A 15,753-nucleotide genomic window follows, 5' to 3' on the forward strand; every position below is an offset into this window, starting at 1 on the left:
ATGCAAATGACTTGGACTTTTCAGTGCCCAGTGGGAAAAGAAGCAAGCCCAATCATCTGGGGGAAAAAATCAAGCCAGCACAAGCTGTCTGTGTAACTAGTCTTTAACCTTAAGACAAAGAAATAGGAGTAAGAAGGAAGGAAATACAGAGAAGCTGGAGTTCAGAAGCTGGGCCTTGAAGAGTAGCTGGATGGGAAGAACAGAGCTCCTCTCTCTATATTGCATTCAGATACCACACTTCCATAATGCCCAGAAACCACACTTGTAGTAAGCAAAGAATCAGTAAATACTTTTATTAAACCGTAGGTTAAAAGAAATCCAACAAAATTGAGCTGAAAGTATAGTATTTTCTCTCTGTGACTTTCATTATGTTACAGTAATCTTCTTGATATGACATTTGCAAAACTGTCTAGGAATATACCTGTCAGGTTCTTAAGTTCTTCATGACTTGCTTTCTCTCCATCTTCTTATTTCATCTTCATAAGTAAGATTTTTGCTGAGGATAATGGGGTGCCCCTTTATGTTAAAAGGGAAGAAATCTTGGAAGAACTCAAAGTTTTATTTTATCCAATCTAAATAAATGAAATAATTTCATCCATTTTTCAGCATATTTATAATAACGAAATAGGAACAGATATTTTATTTATGGGATATGTGTATATATTACCTATTTGATTCTCTGAATGGCTTATGGTCACAATTATGTAAATTAAATGCTTTCTATTCATTTAATAGAAATAGAAAATTTGAGCCTCCATTTATATTTTGGACATTTGAAAAGAAAAATAAACACAATTCTACTATAATAAACTAATATCAAAGATAATTACAATTTTCCTCTTTTTAATAGAGAATATTTGGAGAAGCAAGATGCTCATGCATATACTTTAAAATTGTCACCTGACTCAATAACTGTTAAGCTTGCCTTATTAAATGCTGCTTGGCTTGCATTTTAAATAATATTTGTAGTACCTGGTCTTTGCACAGGCAAAGATTGAATTGTTTGCCTTATAATCTTGTAAGATGTTTCTCTTTCCATTCCTTTTACTTGCTAGCAAAGTCCTATTAGAATATATAATACAGAAGTAGGACTTCTATGAGTGATGTAAAGCCAAGGATTTAAAATTCATTTGTGTTTTGTATAGAAAGACATAAAATGAAATCTAAAACAGAGATAATATAGCATTTTGATTTTCTTTTTTCAAAGAACAGCTTTCTGATGCTATTTTCCATTTTAGTGATTCAAATATATATATTTAATTAGTCTTGTTACAGTGTTGATTATTTTTATTGCTTTCTTTTGGTTAATTGAATTGCTCTTTTTTCATGAAATATCAATTGTGACATTTAGTGACCATTCAGAGATTGATACGTGGATCACTTCAGGAAGAACACACACACACACAAAATACAAAAAAAACACACAAGTAAATAGTTTAACGACAAAATGCTGAAATAGAAGGCTTTGTAGGAAATCAGAAACTATTTAATACATTTTGAGAAAGGACAAGTGAGATGAAATGAAGGAACTGAGGCTTCTCAACACCACAATGTGAAAGTTGTTAGGAGAGATAACATTTTTATGTCTCTCTCTTGTGAGTTTAAGGAGCTCAGCAGTTTTCCCTCATTAGCACCTTTTACTTATGTCTGTCTGATGGCAGCCAGCATTTTGAGAGGGGCCATGTGAGGTAGATGATTTTTGTGCATCTCTTGTGACTTCACATTTGTCACATGTTTGTCAGTTGAACAGAATCAAGAAGTAATGCTTTATTTAATTTTATGAACAAAGAAAGGAAGTTCTATGAAGTTTATCTATATTGGTATCTGAAATCACATTCTGTATTTATTGAAAGTCATGGTTTCATTGCTCTGAGTGTTTCACTGCCAATTATTAAGAGTTAAAATTTATATAGTTTTGTATATGCAGATTTTCACAGGTTTAAGAAATTTCTTAAATTATAATAATATCTTTATGAAGAAAAAAGTTGGTTCTATATTTTTTAGACAATGGTTATGGTATATTGAGTTTCTCAAAACTAGAATATTTTAGTAAGAAAGAGATTGGCTTAGATCTCTTCTTTCACAAAATAATATACTTGAAGCTGTATAAATTATATTTATTTTTCTACATTCTGTATATATTTAGAACCCTTAAGGTTATTATGCATAAAATAATGCATTGGTAAGAAATAATTAATGCATTTCCAGGACATAACAACATGTCCGCACTTGAAATGACAAAGCAGTTCATATTACTGATCTATAATTTTTACCCCTATTCTATGTCTGTATCTAGGATTATGTTTGTGAATATATCTGTGAATAAACTTTTAGTTATCCAATTTATAAAAGGATCCAACACAAATTGGTTCAATGAAATAAAACTACATTATTAATTTTAAACTAATGAGCTTTCTTTCAAGTTTTATAATGTTCATGTGTTATTTGAAATATGCCAGAATTATATAGGTGTGGATTCACATGTCATATTTTTTTCTTTTTCTTCAGATTTACTGCTATTTTCCTATTATGTTTTAAAAGATATTGTTCCTTTTCACTATAAAATTTTATTTACTTCTTAGTCTATGCACTTTTTCCCAAACATACATCTTTTCCTTTCAATATTTCTTGTTAACTGCATACACATTCAACTTTCTTTTATTTTTACTCTGAAATACATATTTTTTTTTCTGGGTAATGTAATTTTTATGTGTTAACCTTTGAGTTACATTTGAGACAATCAATAATACATTATTAATTTACTTATTTAAAAAAGGAAAAATATTTTTATTCTTGCTATATAACTCCTTCTCCCAGTACTAAATATCAGGAAATCTCCACATCTGAAATAGTTCCCTTTGACTATTTTTTCTGGTTATTTCCCATTTTTTTAAATTTTCTTATTTTGCATTATACAGTGGGAAGAGATTGGTGAAGTTGATGAAAATTATGCACCTATCCATACATACCAAGTATGCAAAGTTATGGAACAGAATCAGAATAACTGGCTTCTGACCAGTTGGATCTCCAATGAAGGTGCTTCCAGAATCTTCATAGAACTTAAGTTTACACTGCGGGACTGCAACAGCCTTCCTGGAGGACTGGGGACCTGCAAAGAAACTTTCAACATGTATTACTTTGAGTCAGATGATGAGAATGGGAGAAATATCAAGGAAAACCAATACATCAAAATTGATACCATTGCCGCTGATGAAAGCTTTACAGAACTTGATCTTGGTGACCGTGTCATGAAACTGAATACAGAGGTTAGAGATGTAGGACCTCTAAGCAAAACAGGATTTTATCTTGCCTTTCAAGATCTGGGTGCTTGCATTGCTCTGGTTTCTGTGCGTGTGTACTATAAAAAATGTCCTTCTGTGGTACGACACTTGGCTGTCTTCCCTGACACAATCACCGGAGCTGATTCTTCGCAGTTGCTGGAGGTGTCCGGGTCCTGTGTCAACCATTCTGTGACAGACGAACCACCCAAAATGCATTGCAGCGCTGAAGGGGAGTGGCTGGTGCCCATCGGGAAATGCATGTGCAAAGCAGGATATGAAGAGAAAAATGGCACCTGTCAAGGTAAGGGTTTGCCTGTGTATCTGCAGGTGCTGTCTGCTTCAGTTGGCTCATGCATATGTATTTCCTCCAAGGATTATGAGCAAGTGACCTTTTACTTCGCTAATTTATAGAGATTATTTCTTTTCAAGTTTAATTTCTCTCTTCTCAGAATTTAAAATTTTTGGCAACGATGAAAGATTTAATGTTATATTTTATTGGTTATACATATTTAATACTCAGAGTACCTTGCTTGCAGTATAATATTCATATTCATTTGATTTTCAGAAGTTTTAATTTTGAAGAACTCAAATAAAGGTATTATTTCTTGGTATGATACTTTCTTTGAATTATTATTATTTGCTACTCTACTGCTATTTTTGGTCCGTGAAGAGAAAATAGTACCTTTCATTACTTTATAAAATTCAAATGCAAATCTTATATGAAATTTGGGCATGTTTTTAACCCTTTTAAAAATTCCTCAGAAATAAGTTCAGCTGTATGAACTCCATAGGAAAATATTTGTTAGCTGACAGGACTTACTTTATTGTGTTGTTTACATATAATTGTTATTACATGCTTTTAAAAAAAATTACAGGTAATTTTTAAATGCATAGTAAGTAGTGCCTAAGAAAATAACTGCTTGGAGATAGAGTCAATACAAAAAGGCCATTTCAAAGCAATTTGCACTTGGAGATTTTTTTTCTGCTTTAATTTTTCTTTTAAATTGAAACTTGATCATGCATGCTTTTCTCTTCATCTGAAAATACCCTCATTTTGCCCACAGTGTGGTGAGATACCCTTTTAAAACTGGATTTTTATCAATGGCTTTTTGGAACAGGGTAGTACTTTGTGTCAAAATAAAAAGCAGCTTATAAGGAAGAAAACATTCTTCCTTAAAAGAAAAATCATTCCTCTTTAATAACCTTAACTTGTTGTCACCATGACATACACATACTAAATAGGTTATGAGAGTTAATGTGTATCAACTAAGGAGAAAATCAGTTGCTGAGTAGTCACCCTAATCTCATCTGTTACCTTCAGGAGAATTTGTTCCCAATAGCATATGTAATATGAATCAGACTTGCCCAAGTGTGTTCAAGTCTGAATGTAGATTGATAATAGATCCAGAGAAACAAAGCTAAGGAAATTACTGTAAATCATAATGATTTTGCTTAATTATTTCTCTCTAGAAACACACAGTACCATTTCTAAATTTTCTTTTTCAGCATCAGTGCATACGTATTATGTATCCTGTAATTAAGTGTGGTTGTCTTTCCATGTGATCTACAACTCTGGACACACGCACACATGCACACACACACATAAAAATAAAATTTTATTAAATCAAAGTTATGTTTCTGAAATGCTTTTAAGATTGCCAGGGAAATAAATTATATTTTACCATAGATTAGATTTAAAGAAAAGTTCTAACTACCCTTATCTTAATGTTTCTTTTCTTTTTTTTTTTTTTTTCTGAGCAGTCTTTATGGTATGAGGTGAGGATATATGTAATTGTAGAAAATTAAATATGATCCATTAATAACATTTTATTCTTCCCCTCAATATTTATAATATAAATCTTATTATTTCTAAAATTTTGTTTACTAGTGTGATAAAGCAAAATACTCTAAGTTGATGATTTGTTTATCATTTTAGAGGATATGTGGTCACTTTAGTTCAGCATAGAATGACCTTTGTCTTCATTCAGTTTGACAGAGAGTATAAAAGTCCTGCATTTGTAGAGGATAACTTTTTATTGTTACTATGGTAAAATATTTTGTTTATAACAGAAATATTTGGGGAAGTAGGGTTCTGACAGAATGTGTCTTAGTGCAGGCATTTAATGCATATTTTTCTCTTCTCATACTCTTCTCCTAATAACTGAGGAGAAGAGACCTAATTCAGAACCAGTGGGGTGAGCAGCAGAGGCTACATTGCAGAAAACTCTGAACTGGACTCTGTGTTAAAGTGTTTATTACTCCACCCTGGTAGTAGGAACAAAGCTGTGGGGTTATGAAGGCTGCTAACTACACAGCCCAGAGGGTGTTGTACAAAATGTAACGTAGTCTGTATGAGTAGTTCCTGTTGGTGTTTTCCAATGTAAAAATAATATGTGGCCATTCTATGAGGAATTTTGAATGTTTATTCTATAAAGAACTTATTGAATGAATAAACAAGTGTTGACAGTTTGCTTTAGATAATTAAAGCACCATAGATATTCCCTGGGCACTTATATATACCCATAATACGTATACAAAAGTAAATATATGTGCATGTATATTTTATAAAATTCCGCCATACTTCTAACCCAGAGATTTTTAACCTTGTCAATCTCATAGCACACATAAACTAATTACTAAAACTCACTGACACACCAAAAAATAGATACTTCTATCTGATCAAAAAGTAAATATACTGGTTTTTCATTCACATCAGACAGCTATCATTGTGTTAACAGTTGTCTTTTTTTTTTTTTTTTATTTGACAGTGTTAAGGGAAAAGAGGTCAGTGCCAATGACTAAATAGTCAGGTTTTGCATATTTTAAAAATTCTTGCCGCACACTAGTTGAAAATAGCTGCTCCAACCCATTCTATGATCTTAAGATGCTATTCCCAAACTTTAAAGTGGAGAGAGCTCAATGTTTTGAAACTATCTTTGATAGGCCAGAAATCTAAGAACCATTCTTAACATCACCTTTTTACTCCCTATGCAATTTTAATCCATCAAAAAATATCTCTCCTAAAATTATGTCTAATTTCTTTTTCTCCAGTCTATAAGCATATCTTGTTAGAACTTTATTTTCAAATTTAATGAATGACTTTGTATATAGTTTTGATTTTTGAGTCATGTGAATGTATCACATCTACAAAAAAAAATCCAAATGTGGTTGTTTTGTTGGTAGTGGAAATCAGAATTTTGAGAAAACATTCCAAAGACCCACACACAGGAGACTGTAGGCGGCAAGATGGTTTGTCCCATCTCCTTCCATCCCACTGTGGAAAAAAATCCAACTGTGTCTTCTGCAACCTGGTAGTTGCTGTAATATTGTGTTCATGTGACCTGATGTATGTGCAGGACATGATGGAGTTGACCCAAAGGTCTTTAGAAACTAAACCTTCAGGATTAAGACTACTGGGCAGCTCATTAACACAAAGCTTAAACCCAGAAATCAACTAAGATGTGATTCAGGAGTCCCAGACCATTTAGCAATTTGGTGATCTATTATCTTCATGCCCATACATTTAACTTCCTTGAAGAGAGATTGACTACATTTTCCATAATAATCTGGCATTAATGAAGTAATTAAATACTCTGGTTTCTATTGTATTAACTTAAAACATGGGGTGTGTTTATTTTCCTAAGGCTTACTTTTATGCCTGAATTTTCTATAATAAATAGCTTTAAGTCTGCAAATGTATTTATTTAAATGCTCTTTATTTTCTGAAGCTAATAATGTATTAAATCCATTTATACAAGTATGTTTTCCTACTTGTTATTTATTATTATTTCTGATGAAATCCATGCTGTTTTTCCCTTAAGAGTCATATAAAAATTTTTTTTGAGTACAAAATTGTTAGCAAAAACCCATTTTGGAAGTTTCTGTTTTTTATTGAAATGACTGTGTTTGACAGAAGCAATTGAGTTCTCATGAATCAAATGTCGCCTGCTGAGTTCTCTTGTGATTATGTTGCTGACTTCCTCAGATACAAGGCAAGACCACTAATCTTCATCAGTTGTTAGTGGAATGAAGTAGTAATTTGAAATTACCCTTAGATAATTATAGTTTCACTTATATCAAATGGAGAAAGAGATTTAGATTGCAGGTCACTGCCAAAACCAGTCAGAATGAAGAAGGTATATAATGCACGCTAAAATACAGAGTGAGGAGGGCTTATACATTGAAAGCTGTGGAGGAAAAGCACTTATTAATTGTCCAAACAAGAGATGATTGCACGACAAGGAAAATGTAATGGAAATACTGAGCTCAAGAAAGAGCCTTGATTCAGAAACAGTACATATACTGCAAGGAGTAATATGTCGATCACTCATACTTCTAGTGAATATTTTGTATGAAACAAAATTGGCTGGAAATACAGTGTATTAGGTGTCCCTGTAATTATGCGCTGGAGAGCCTGGTTATTTTTAATTAGGCACATTACCAAAAAAATCAGAAGGGTTGAACTTTTGGTTCTATTTGGTATGCTCTTTTATACAACAAAAGAAAACTAATTTTGATTTCAAAATTTTAACAAAAGATGGCAATCATGAAGTACAGAGTACCAGTGTTGTGCACGCATGTGTGTCTCCTGCTGCTGTGAACTACCATTGGAACAATTAGGTAGTTAGGTCATTTCATCCATTTTCAGGCATTACACATGAGAATAATGAAGTGGATTATTTTTTCTTCTTTTAAACTCCTCCCTTAAATAGCTCTGGAACAGTTCTATTAAAGTTTTAGAGCATGCTCTGCAATTTGCTTTTGTTTTCTCTTTTTTCCTTCCATAAATCAAGGTTTCTCAACATTGGCATTATGCATATTTTGGGCCAGATATTTTTTTTGTTGGGGGAGGGGATAGTACTGTTTATTGTAGGGTATTTAGAAGTTTTCCTGGCTTCTATTTTCAATTTGGAAGAACACTGCACTCTCCATTTTGATAGTCAAAAATGCCTTCTTATATTGCCAAGTGTATCCCTGGGGAAAAATCATTCCCAGATGAGAACCAGTAACCAAAATATAGGTCCACTGCCCATATGAGCAGATGCACTGATAGACCTAAATATGTTATAGACAAGTTACCTTTTGCAAAGTACAGTAATATTTTTTACTCTGCAGAACGAAGGAGGTGTGTACTATGAAATATAACAAATTTAAGTTGGATATAGTGGGAAAGATGCTGTTTGTGAGAGACAACATGCTCCAGTTGTGTAAGCACATAGATTCTGAGCCAAAGTTCTTTGATTTGAATACTACCTTTGCCATTTATGAGCTCCATGTCCATGTGTAAGTTACTGCATCTCTCTATTCTTTGTTTTCCTCACCTCTACATTATAGCAGTCCTATAAGACATATGAAAATCACTTAGAGTAGTACCTCACACACTGTACTTATTCAATGAACATTAGCTATTTCTTAAGCTCTTATTAAAAATAAAATGTATTTACAGAAATATGTGTCTGTCTATTGTAAAATACAGAAGAGCTTCTGATTTAAAAAACTCTATAGTTTTCTTAAACTAGATAGTAAATTCTTGAACAGTATGATTTATTAAAGGATACTCTTACATGTTTGTTTACTGAGTGATAAAATGTAAATATATTAGAATCTTGTTTATAAAGATGATTTGCTCTCCGGTTTGCTATTATCACTCATGTTTTAAGTTATCATTGTACTGGGTATCCATGCAATTCCTGTATCCTAAGAATGTATTACATAGATATACAAATGTACGTATATATTCACAGCTACACTTACAATATATGAGAGTTACTAATGGCAATGTGAGGGTATAGGTTTAGATCGGGTGTATATACCTATATACATATATGATGTATATAGAGAGAATAAATGTAACAGATAAATGTTATACCTCATATTTACAGTAATAACTGCTTTGGAATATTTACTTTGGGTAGGTCTCTAGGATATTTTATTTTATGATGGCACATTTCATGTTCATGCTGCACAAACTAATTTAACATTAATGAAATTGAGCTTCATCAAGATTATATGGATGGAAAGTTAATGATTATATTAATGTTCAGGTGTCTCATACGATACAAAACACCTCTTGATAATAAACATAAATTAAATTTATATACTCTGAATAAATAATTTTATTATAGTAAATTAATATAGAATAATAATTATGAGAAAACTATTTAATGATAAAGTTCTTACAAAGGAAATATCTTAATTGGTATATTCAAAACCTATTTAAAACTTATGCCGTTTAAATGTGCCAGAAAACCAATACATATCCAAAACATACTTTTTTTTCATTATTAATCACATAGCAGCAAAAGGATTTTTAAAAATCTCATAACATGAACAGTATAGTTCTTGTGGGAAAAAATTGTGTGTACCAAAAAGTTTAATGTTGAAAACTCACTGAGTTTGATTTAACAAACAACACAATGTAGTTCTCAGATTCTTAAAAGTAAAAAGCTCAAAAAATTAGTGCAAATGATAGGAAATGAAGTATCCAACACTTGTATAAAACCATAAAGTATACTTAAAACCTTAAAATTAATCTATGAAACCACCAGGATATTTTTGTGCGCCATAAATTAAGGACGTTGGGCTTTAAGGCGATGTAGCCCTCAGTTCAAATCTCTTTCATTTGTTAAATGGGTGACTGTGGCCAAATACAAAACCAAATTAATCGTGACTTTCCTCCTATGTGAAATATTAAATGAGATAATATGCACCTGCAAAGTCCACCTGTACACAAACATTAATTCTGCCTACTTCAGGAGTCAGACATCGATCAGCAGCATCAGCAAGATATGGTTATTTTTAATAAAGCAGAAACTCAGGCCCCACTCCAGGAAAACTGAATCAGGACCTATATTTTAACAAGATTCCTTGTTGTTGTTGTTTTTTTAAATGTGCGTTCAAGTTTGAGAAGAACTGATGTAAGGGAGTCTTAGAGTGAATGCTCTTCTCTTCTTTATATTATAGATTCGGAAAGTGAGGTACACATAAATTAAGACCGTATAACTATATTAGGTCAAAGAACAAAAATATATTTATCTTAATTTCTTTAAATATATGTCAAAGCATTGCACTATTCATGTTGCTTCAGAACTATTTTGCATTAATTTATATATCATCTCTCACTCCAGATGTTTCTTAATATATTTTTATATAGATTGTAATTATATAACTTTAGACAGTATTGGTCCTAGTAATATTTTTTTTTATTTTAATTTTGCTAATTTCATCTTGATTTAGGAATCCCATATTTACTTTCAATTTTTTGTACTATTATTATATATAGACAAATTGGGGGGGGGGGATCAAACCACACAAATTGCACCCATGTTCTAATGTCTCCTATTTAAGAATGACATGTTCATTTGTGGGATGTTTGTCTTTTTTTCATTGACTTGCGGGAGTTCCTCACATGATTTAACATTTCTTCCCACTGGTAGAGTATTCGGGTGATCAACTTTTATCTAATTCTGCTGTTCTCAACTTTTTTTGTGCAACCCAATAATTTTATTTTTATTGTTATTATTTTTTAATCCTCACCTGAGGACATGACTATTGAATGTAGAGAGAGGAAAAAGGAGGAAGAAAGAGAGGGAGAGAAACATCGATGTCAGAGAGAGAAACATTGATTGCCTCCTTCTCATATGTGCCCCATACTGTGCATGGCCTGCCCAACCTGGATGGAACCATAACCTGGACATGGGCCTGACCAGGAATCAAACCAGTGATCTTTCAATTTATAGGATCATTCCAACAAGCTGAGCCACACTGGCCAGGGCAAAGCACACTACTTTTAAACCATATTGCTGCTGGACACACCTATAAGAAAATTTTATTCCATTGTGTGGTACTAGCCAGGACATCAATATATTTTTTAAACTCCTCAGGTGCTTGTAATGTAAGATTTAGTGGTTGTTGGTGGCTTAGTGCATATTTACATTCCCAAAGGTCACTCAGGAAAGGCCACACATTTTGATTCTTAATGGCTGTGATTTCTTACCTCCCTCAAGAGGTCACATACACAAGCCTCTTTTCTTTGTCCTTGTGCCTATGGGCAAAGTGCTTCACCCAGTGCCCTCTTGAGGGTACCGCCAGCATTTCAAGGTTTCTTAGAGTCATATTTCTATGACAATTAATATGTTACATGGTTTATGCTCTACCTGTCTAGATTCATTTAGTAAAGCTTCTGTATGGATTAACCTTGAAAAATATACTTAACCCCTTTTGAGGTTTGCACGAAACGCTAAGTAGCTTAGCTTAATTTGTACGTGTCAGTCTATCTAATTTATTTATTTATATATCCACTTTATACTACTTACAGGATAAAAGTTAAGAATATTGTTTAACTAAACTGTAAAATGTATTGCCTTTATGCTTAATTTATACATTACTTCAAAAGAGCATGCCAATTATAAAGCAGGAGAGAATGGAGCCACTACCCCTGACATAGCTCTTCTAGACAGTGTAACATTCATTAGCTGTAACAATAAAAAATATGAATTCTACGCTACCCATGATCCTATAGCTGGTTTCTATGACATGAAAATGCTTTTGTATCCCTTATTATCTGGTCATGGATGCAGATCACATTTTATCTTTTAACACTTGATTCTCTTTGGTGTCGAAATGCTTTATCTGCATTTAGGGCTGACCAAGAACTAAAATGATTTCTTGATATGTTTTTAATTTTCTCTGAGCTTGAAGATATCCTGCTCATTTGAGTGTTGTTAAGGTATAGATTTCAAAAAGAAAAAGAAAAGGAAGGAAAGAAGAACCACAGTTTGAGGGAAGTAACAATTAGAGCAGATGATAATCTGACTGATGGATAACTCCATTTCTTTGATGGAACTGTTAGCAGGAATCAGACTTAGAGAATGAATGCTCCCATGTTCCTCCTGCTGTGCGATTGTGAAGGAGAATAATAATACACCACTCCATATGCTCAAGGGCTTTTTCTCAGATGAATTCAAAGTGCTTTGAAAGGAGTCCATTAGGACATTTTCTAAAATAAAGGATGAGACTATCAGAATTTTATTTTCCACTTTATGGATTGGAAAGTAATATGGTGTGATTTCACCAAGGTTTCCCAGTGCTCTGCTCAAGCTTCCCTTTCCCACACAAACTTGAGTTTTACACCTCACAGTCAGAAAGCAACATAATTTCCTGCTCCCGGGTAGGGTTTTAGGACATTCACCCAGTCCTGATATTTTCCAATGTTAAAAGCTTCTTCCTCTTTAAAAGCAGACTGACCTGTGTTATTTATTTATTTAAAATTCTCCTTAGAAAGTTTTCTGCATCATCTGTTTTTGCTCTCTTGGTTCAAGGATGATTTAATATGTCAACACTGGTTTGCTTAACTGGGTTTGATTGTCGTCCATACTTAACTTAGAACTAGGCAGTTTCCTTTCAAGCATGTCGCTGCCCCAGATAACTGAAATGTCACAACAGTAAGGACTTGTTTCGTGACAGCAGTAGCTTTCTTTCACACAGTCAGCATTTGGAGAGAGGAGGGTGGTGAGAGTCCTCTTCAGGCCCACAAAAACTGGCAGCAACAGCTAGTGCATTTAAATTTGGGGGAACTTCACAGTTCATTCAGGTGAAAATCAAGTTAAACCCAAAATAGGCACTTTTTTCCCCACTACAGACAAGAGGAAAACATCTGTTAGCAGTTTCCTCAAAATAGTACTCAGGGAAAGCACTTTATTTTTATAGTTTGATTTCTTCCATGTCTTATTGCCAGGGCCAGAGATGTTATTGTTCTTAGTACATAACATTAGAAACTAATCTATAGGAAAAAAATTTCCACTGTCTTCCACAATAAAAGTATTGTTTATGATTTGAAAACCTGGATTGGATTTTAAAGAGTGGAAGCTCACAAAACTTAGTACTTGACACAAAGAAAATTCTCAATATATGGTATTTAGCTTTAAAAGTTGAAAACAATTTTAATGAGTGAGAACCCTAGACAAAATGTTAGAAATTTGTCTGTTTGTTTGTTTGTTGTTTTGTTTTTTCTACTAATGCCGCCCCAAGGAAGTGGCTTCCCCTCCGAGGACATGGAGGACGCTGGGAGCATTCTCTGTGCTGTCCGGTCCAGTCTTCACCAAGTCAGCTACTCACGCCAGGGCTTTTAAAGACTAAGGAGTTTCTGAGTATGAGTTTTTGTAGAATACTAAGTGTGAATTTTTATTATCTCAATCTAAGAGAGAAATAAACTAGGCCAACCAAGCATGTTGCAAGTAATTAAATGTGTGTTAACAGAGTTGGGCAAAATCTGAGTTTGAAAATAATCTGATGAAAGTGAAAGTCTCCATCAATGGCAATCTTCATGATGAAGGGAAAGACTGGCCAGAGTGTCTCCATGATCAGATCTCAGTAGAACTTAAATTATTTTCATCTGAATTTAGAATAGATTGGAATTAAAGCTGAGGTGAGAATGATTTCATTCTAGAAAATACAAAAGTGGGGCAAAGGGAATAGTTTGATTTTCAAGTGAACATGAAAATCAGAAACATATTAGAAATAGTAGCAATCCCAAGAAATCAGGCTTAAGATTATGAACACGAGAATTTTGAGGCTGCCTTAAATGGGATGATAAAGCAAGAAGAATGGTAGACACATGCATAAAGACCTGTTAGGTGCCAGTACTATTAAATGTTTTGTTCCCATTCTCTCTTTTAAGCCTGGCAACATTCTATGAGGCATAGTTTCTGGGATAACTTAAGCTCAAAAAGGTTAATTATATGAGATCAGTCCAACTAAAACCAGAGAGCTCAAACTGACATTTCAACCAGGTGTGTTTGTTTTCAAGTCTGTCTTTCCACTAGTTATGTGTTTTTTATTAAAATTAATTTGTTTCAGTTAATTTTGTTTCCTTGACTCAAATTACTTGTGTGCTTTATCTAATATCTATGTGGGCTGCAATGTAGTACACATCAGACAAACACCCCCAGAAAGACCTGGGGGCCACCAGAGTCCTCTAAAGGACGTTTTCTGTATATTCACACCTCCAGCTAAAGAAGTGGAAAGACAATTGAAGGTGGCTAGAAAGGAAGAATAATGCAGGAGTAGAAGAATGGAACTTATAAAGCAAATAAGATTGAATGGTTATAGGTTTCTTCAGATATATTCGCAGAAGTGGGATCACTGGATCAAAAGACAGTTCCATTTTTAATTTTTTGAGGTATCTCCATAATGTTTTTCCAGTGGCTGCACCAGTCTGCATTCCCAGCAACAGTGTAAAAGTGTTCCCTTTTCTCCACATCCTTGTCAGCACTAGTTTGTTGATTTATTGATGATGGACATTCTGACACAAGAGAGGTGATATCTCATTGTGGTTTTAATTTTCATTTCTCTGATGATTAGTGATGTTGAGCATCTTTTCATATGTCTATTGGCCTTCTGCATGTCCTCTTTGAAGAAGTGTCTATTTAGGTTCTTTGCCTATTTTTAATTGGATTTTTAATATTGAGTTTTGTAAGTTCTTTATAAATTTTGTATATTAATCCCTTATTAGATGTACTGACAAATATGTTCTCCCATTTCATGAGTTGTCTTTATATTTTGTTGGTGGTCTCCTTTGCTGTACAAAATCTTCTTAGTTTGTTATAGTCTCATTTGTATGTTTTTTCTTTTGTTTCCCTTGTGTTAGGAGATATATCAGATAAAATATTGCTATAGGCAATGTCTGAGATTTTACTGCCTCTGTTTTCTTCTAGGATTTTATGATTTTGGATCTAGTATTAAATCTTTAATCCATTTTGAATTTATTCTTATGTATAATTCAAAAGATCATAAGCACCTCTATGTTCATAGCAGTGTTGTTTACAGTTGCCAAGATATGAAAGCAGCCCAAGTGTCCATCAGTAGATGAGTGGATAAAACAACTATGGGATATTTACACAATAAATAATACTCAGCCATTAAAACAAAACAAAACAAAACAAACAAACAAAAAAGCTTACCCTTTGCAACAGCATGGATAGACCTAGAGAACATTATGCTAAGTTAAATAAGTCAGTCAGAGAAGGACAAATACCATATAATTTCACTTCTGTATAGAATCTAAAGAACAAACTGAACTAACAAGCAAAATAGGGGCAGACTCACAGATAGACGGCAGGATGATAGCTCTGGGTGGGGGTGCTTAGGGGAATGGAGGGATTGAGCAAACAGGAAAAAAAGGACTCATAGATGTGGACAAGAGTGTAGCTAATGCTAGGGGTTGAATAGTAATGGAAAAATACAAGTAAAAAGAACGATTGAATGATTAAAGCAAAGTGTGAGTATGAAAAATGTGTTAGGATTCTGAAGCTCTTGCCCTGGGCAGTAGAGACTCTATAATAGTCTACTCAAATCCAGAGCCAAACTAGAAGTTATAGTATGTTTTCAATGTAAATATCCAAACAAGGGGCAAAAACCCTTTTGGAATGAACGTCATATACATGTGTGCTTTACGGGGAGATAGAGTCATTAG

At 33.4% G+C, this 15,753-nt stretch overlaps 1 protein-coding gene across 4 annotated transcripts in view; it reads left to right on the top strand.

Moving 5' to 3' along the window:
• EPHA5 (EPH receptor A5) overlaps positions 1-15,753 on the top strand; it is a 340,616-nt gene that overhangs the window by 70,234 nt on the left and 254,629 nt on the right. For all 4 annotated transcript variants that reach the window (XM_090266816.1, XM_090266817.1, XM_090266818.1 and 1 more), the window contains exon 3: positions 2,919-3,582. In XM_090266816.1, coding sequence (XP_090122942.1) covers positions 2,919-3,582 — 664 coding nt within the window. The remainder of the gene's footprint in view (positions 1-2,918; positions 3,583-15,753) is intronic.

Source organism: Furipterus horrens, unplaced genomic scaffold (assembly GCF_987537825.1).
Source record: "Furipterus horrens unplaced genomic scaffold, mFurHor1.1.pri manual_scaffold_2, whole genome shotgun sequence".
NCBI lineage: Eukaryota > Metazoa > Chordata > Mammalia > Chiroptera > Furipteridae > Furipterus > Furipterus horrens.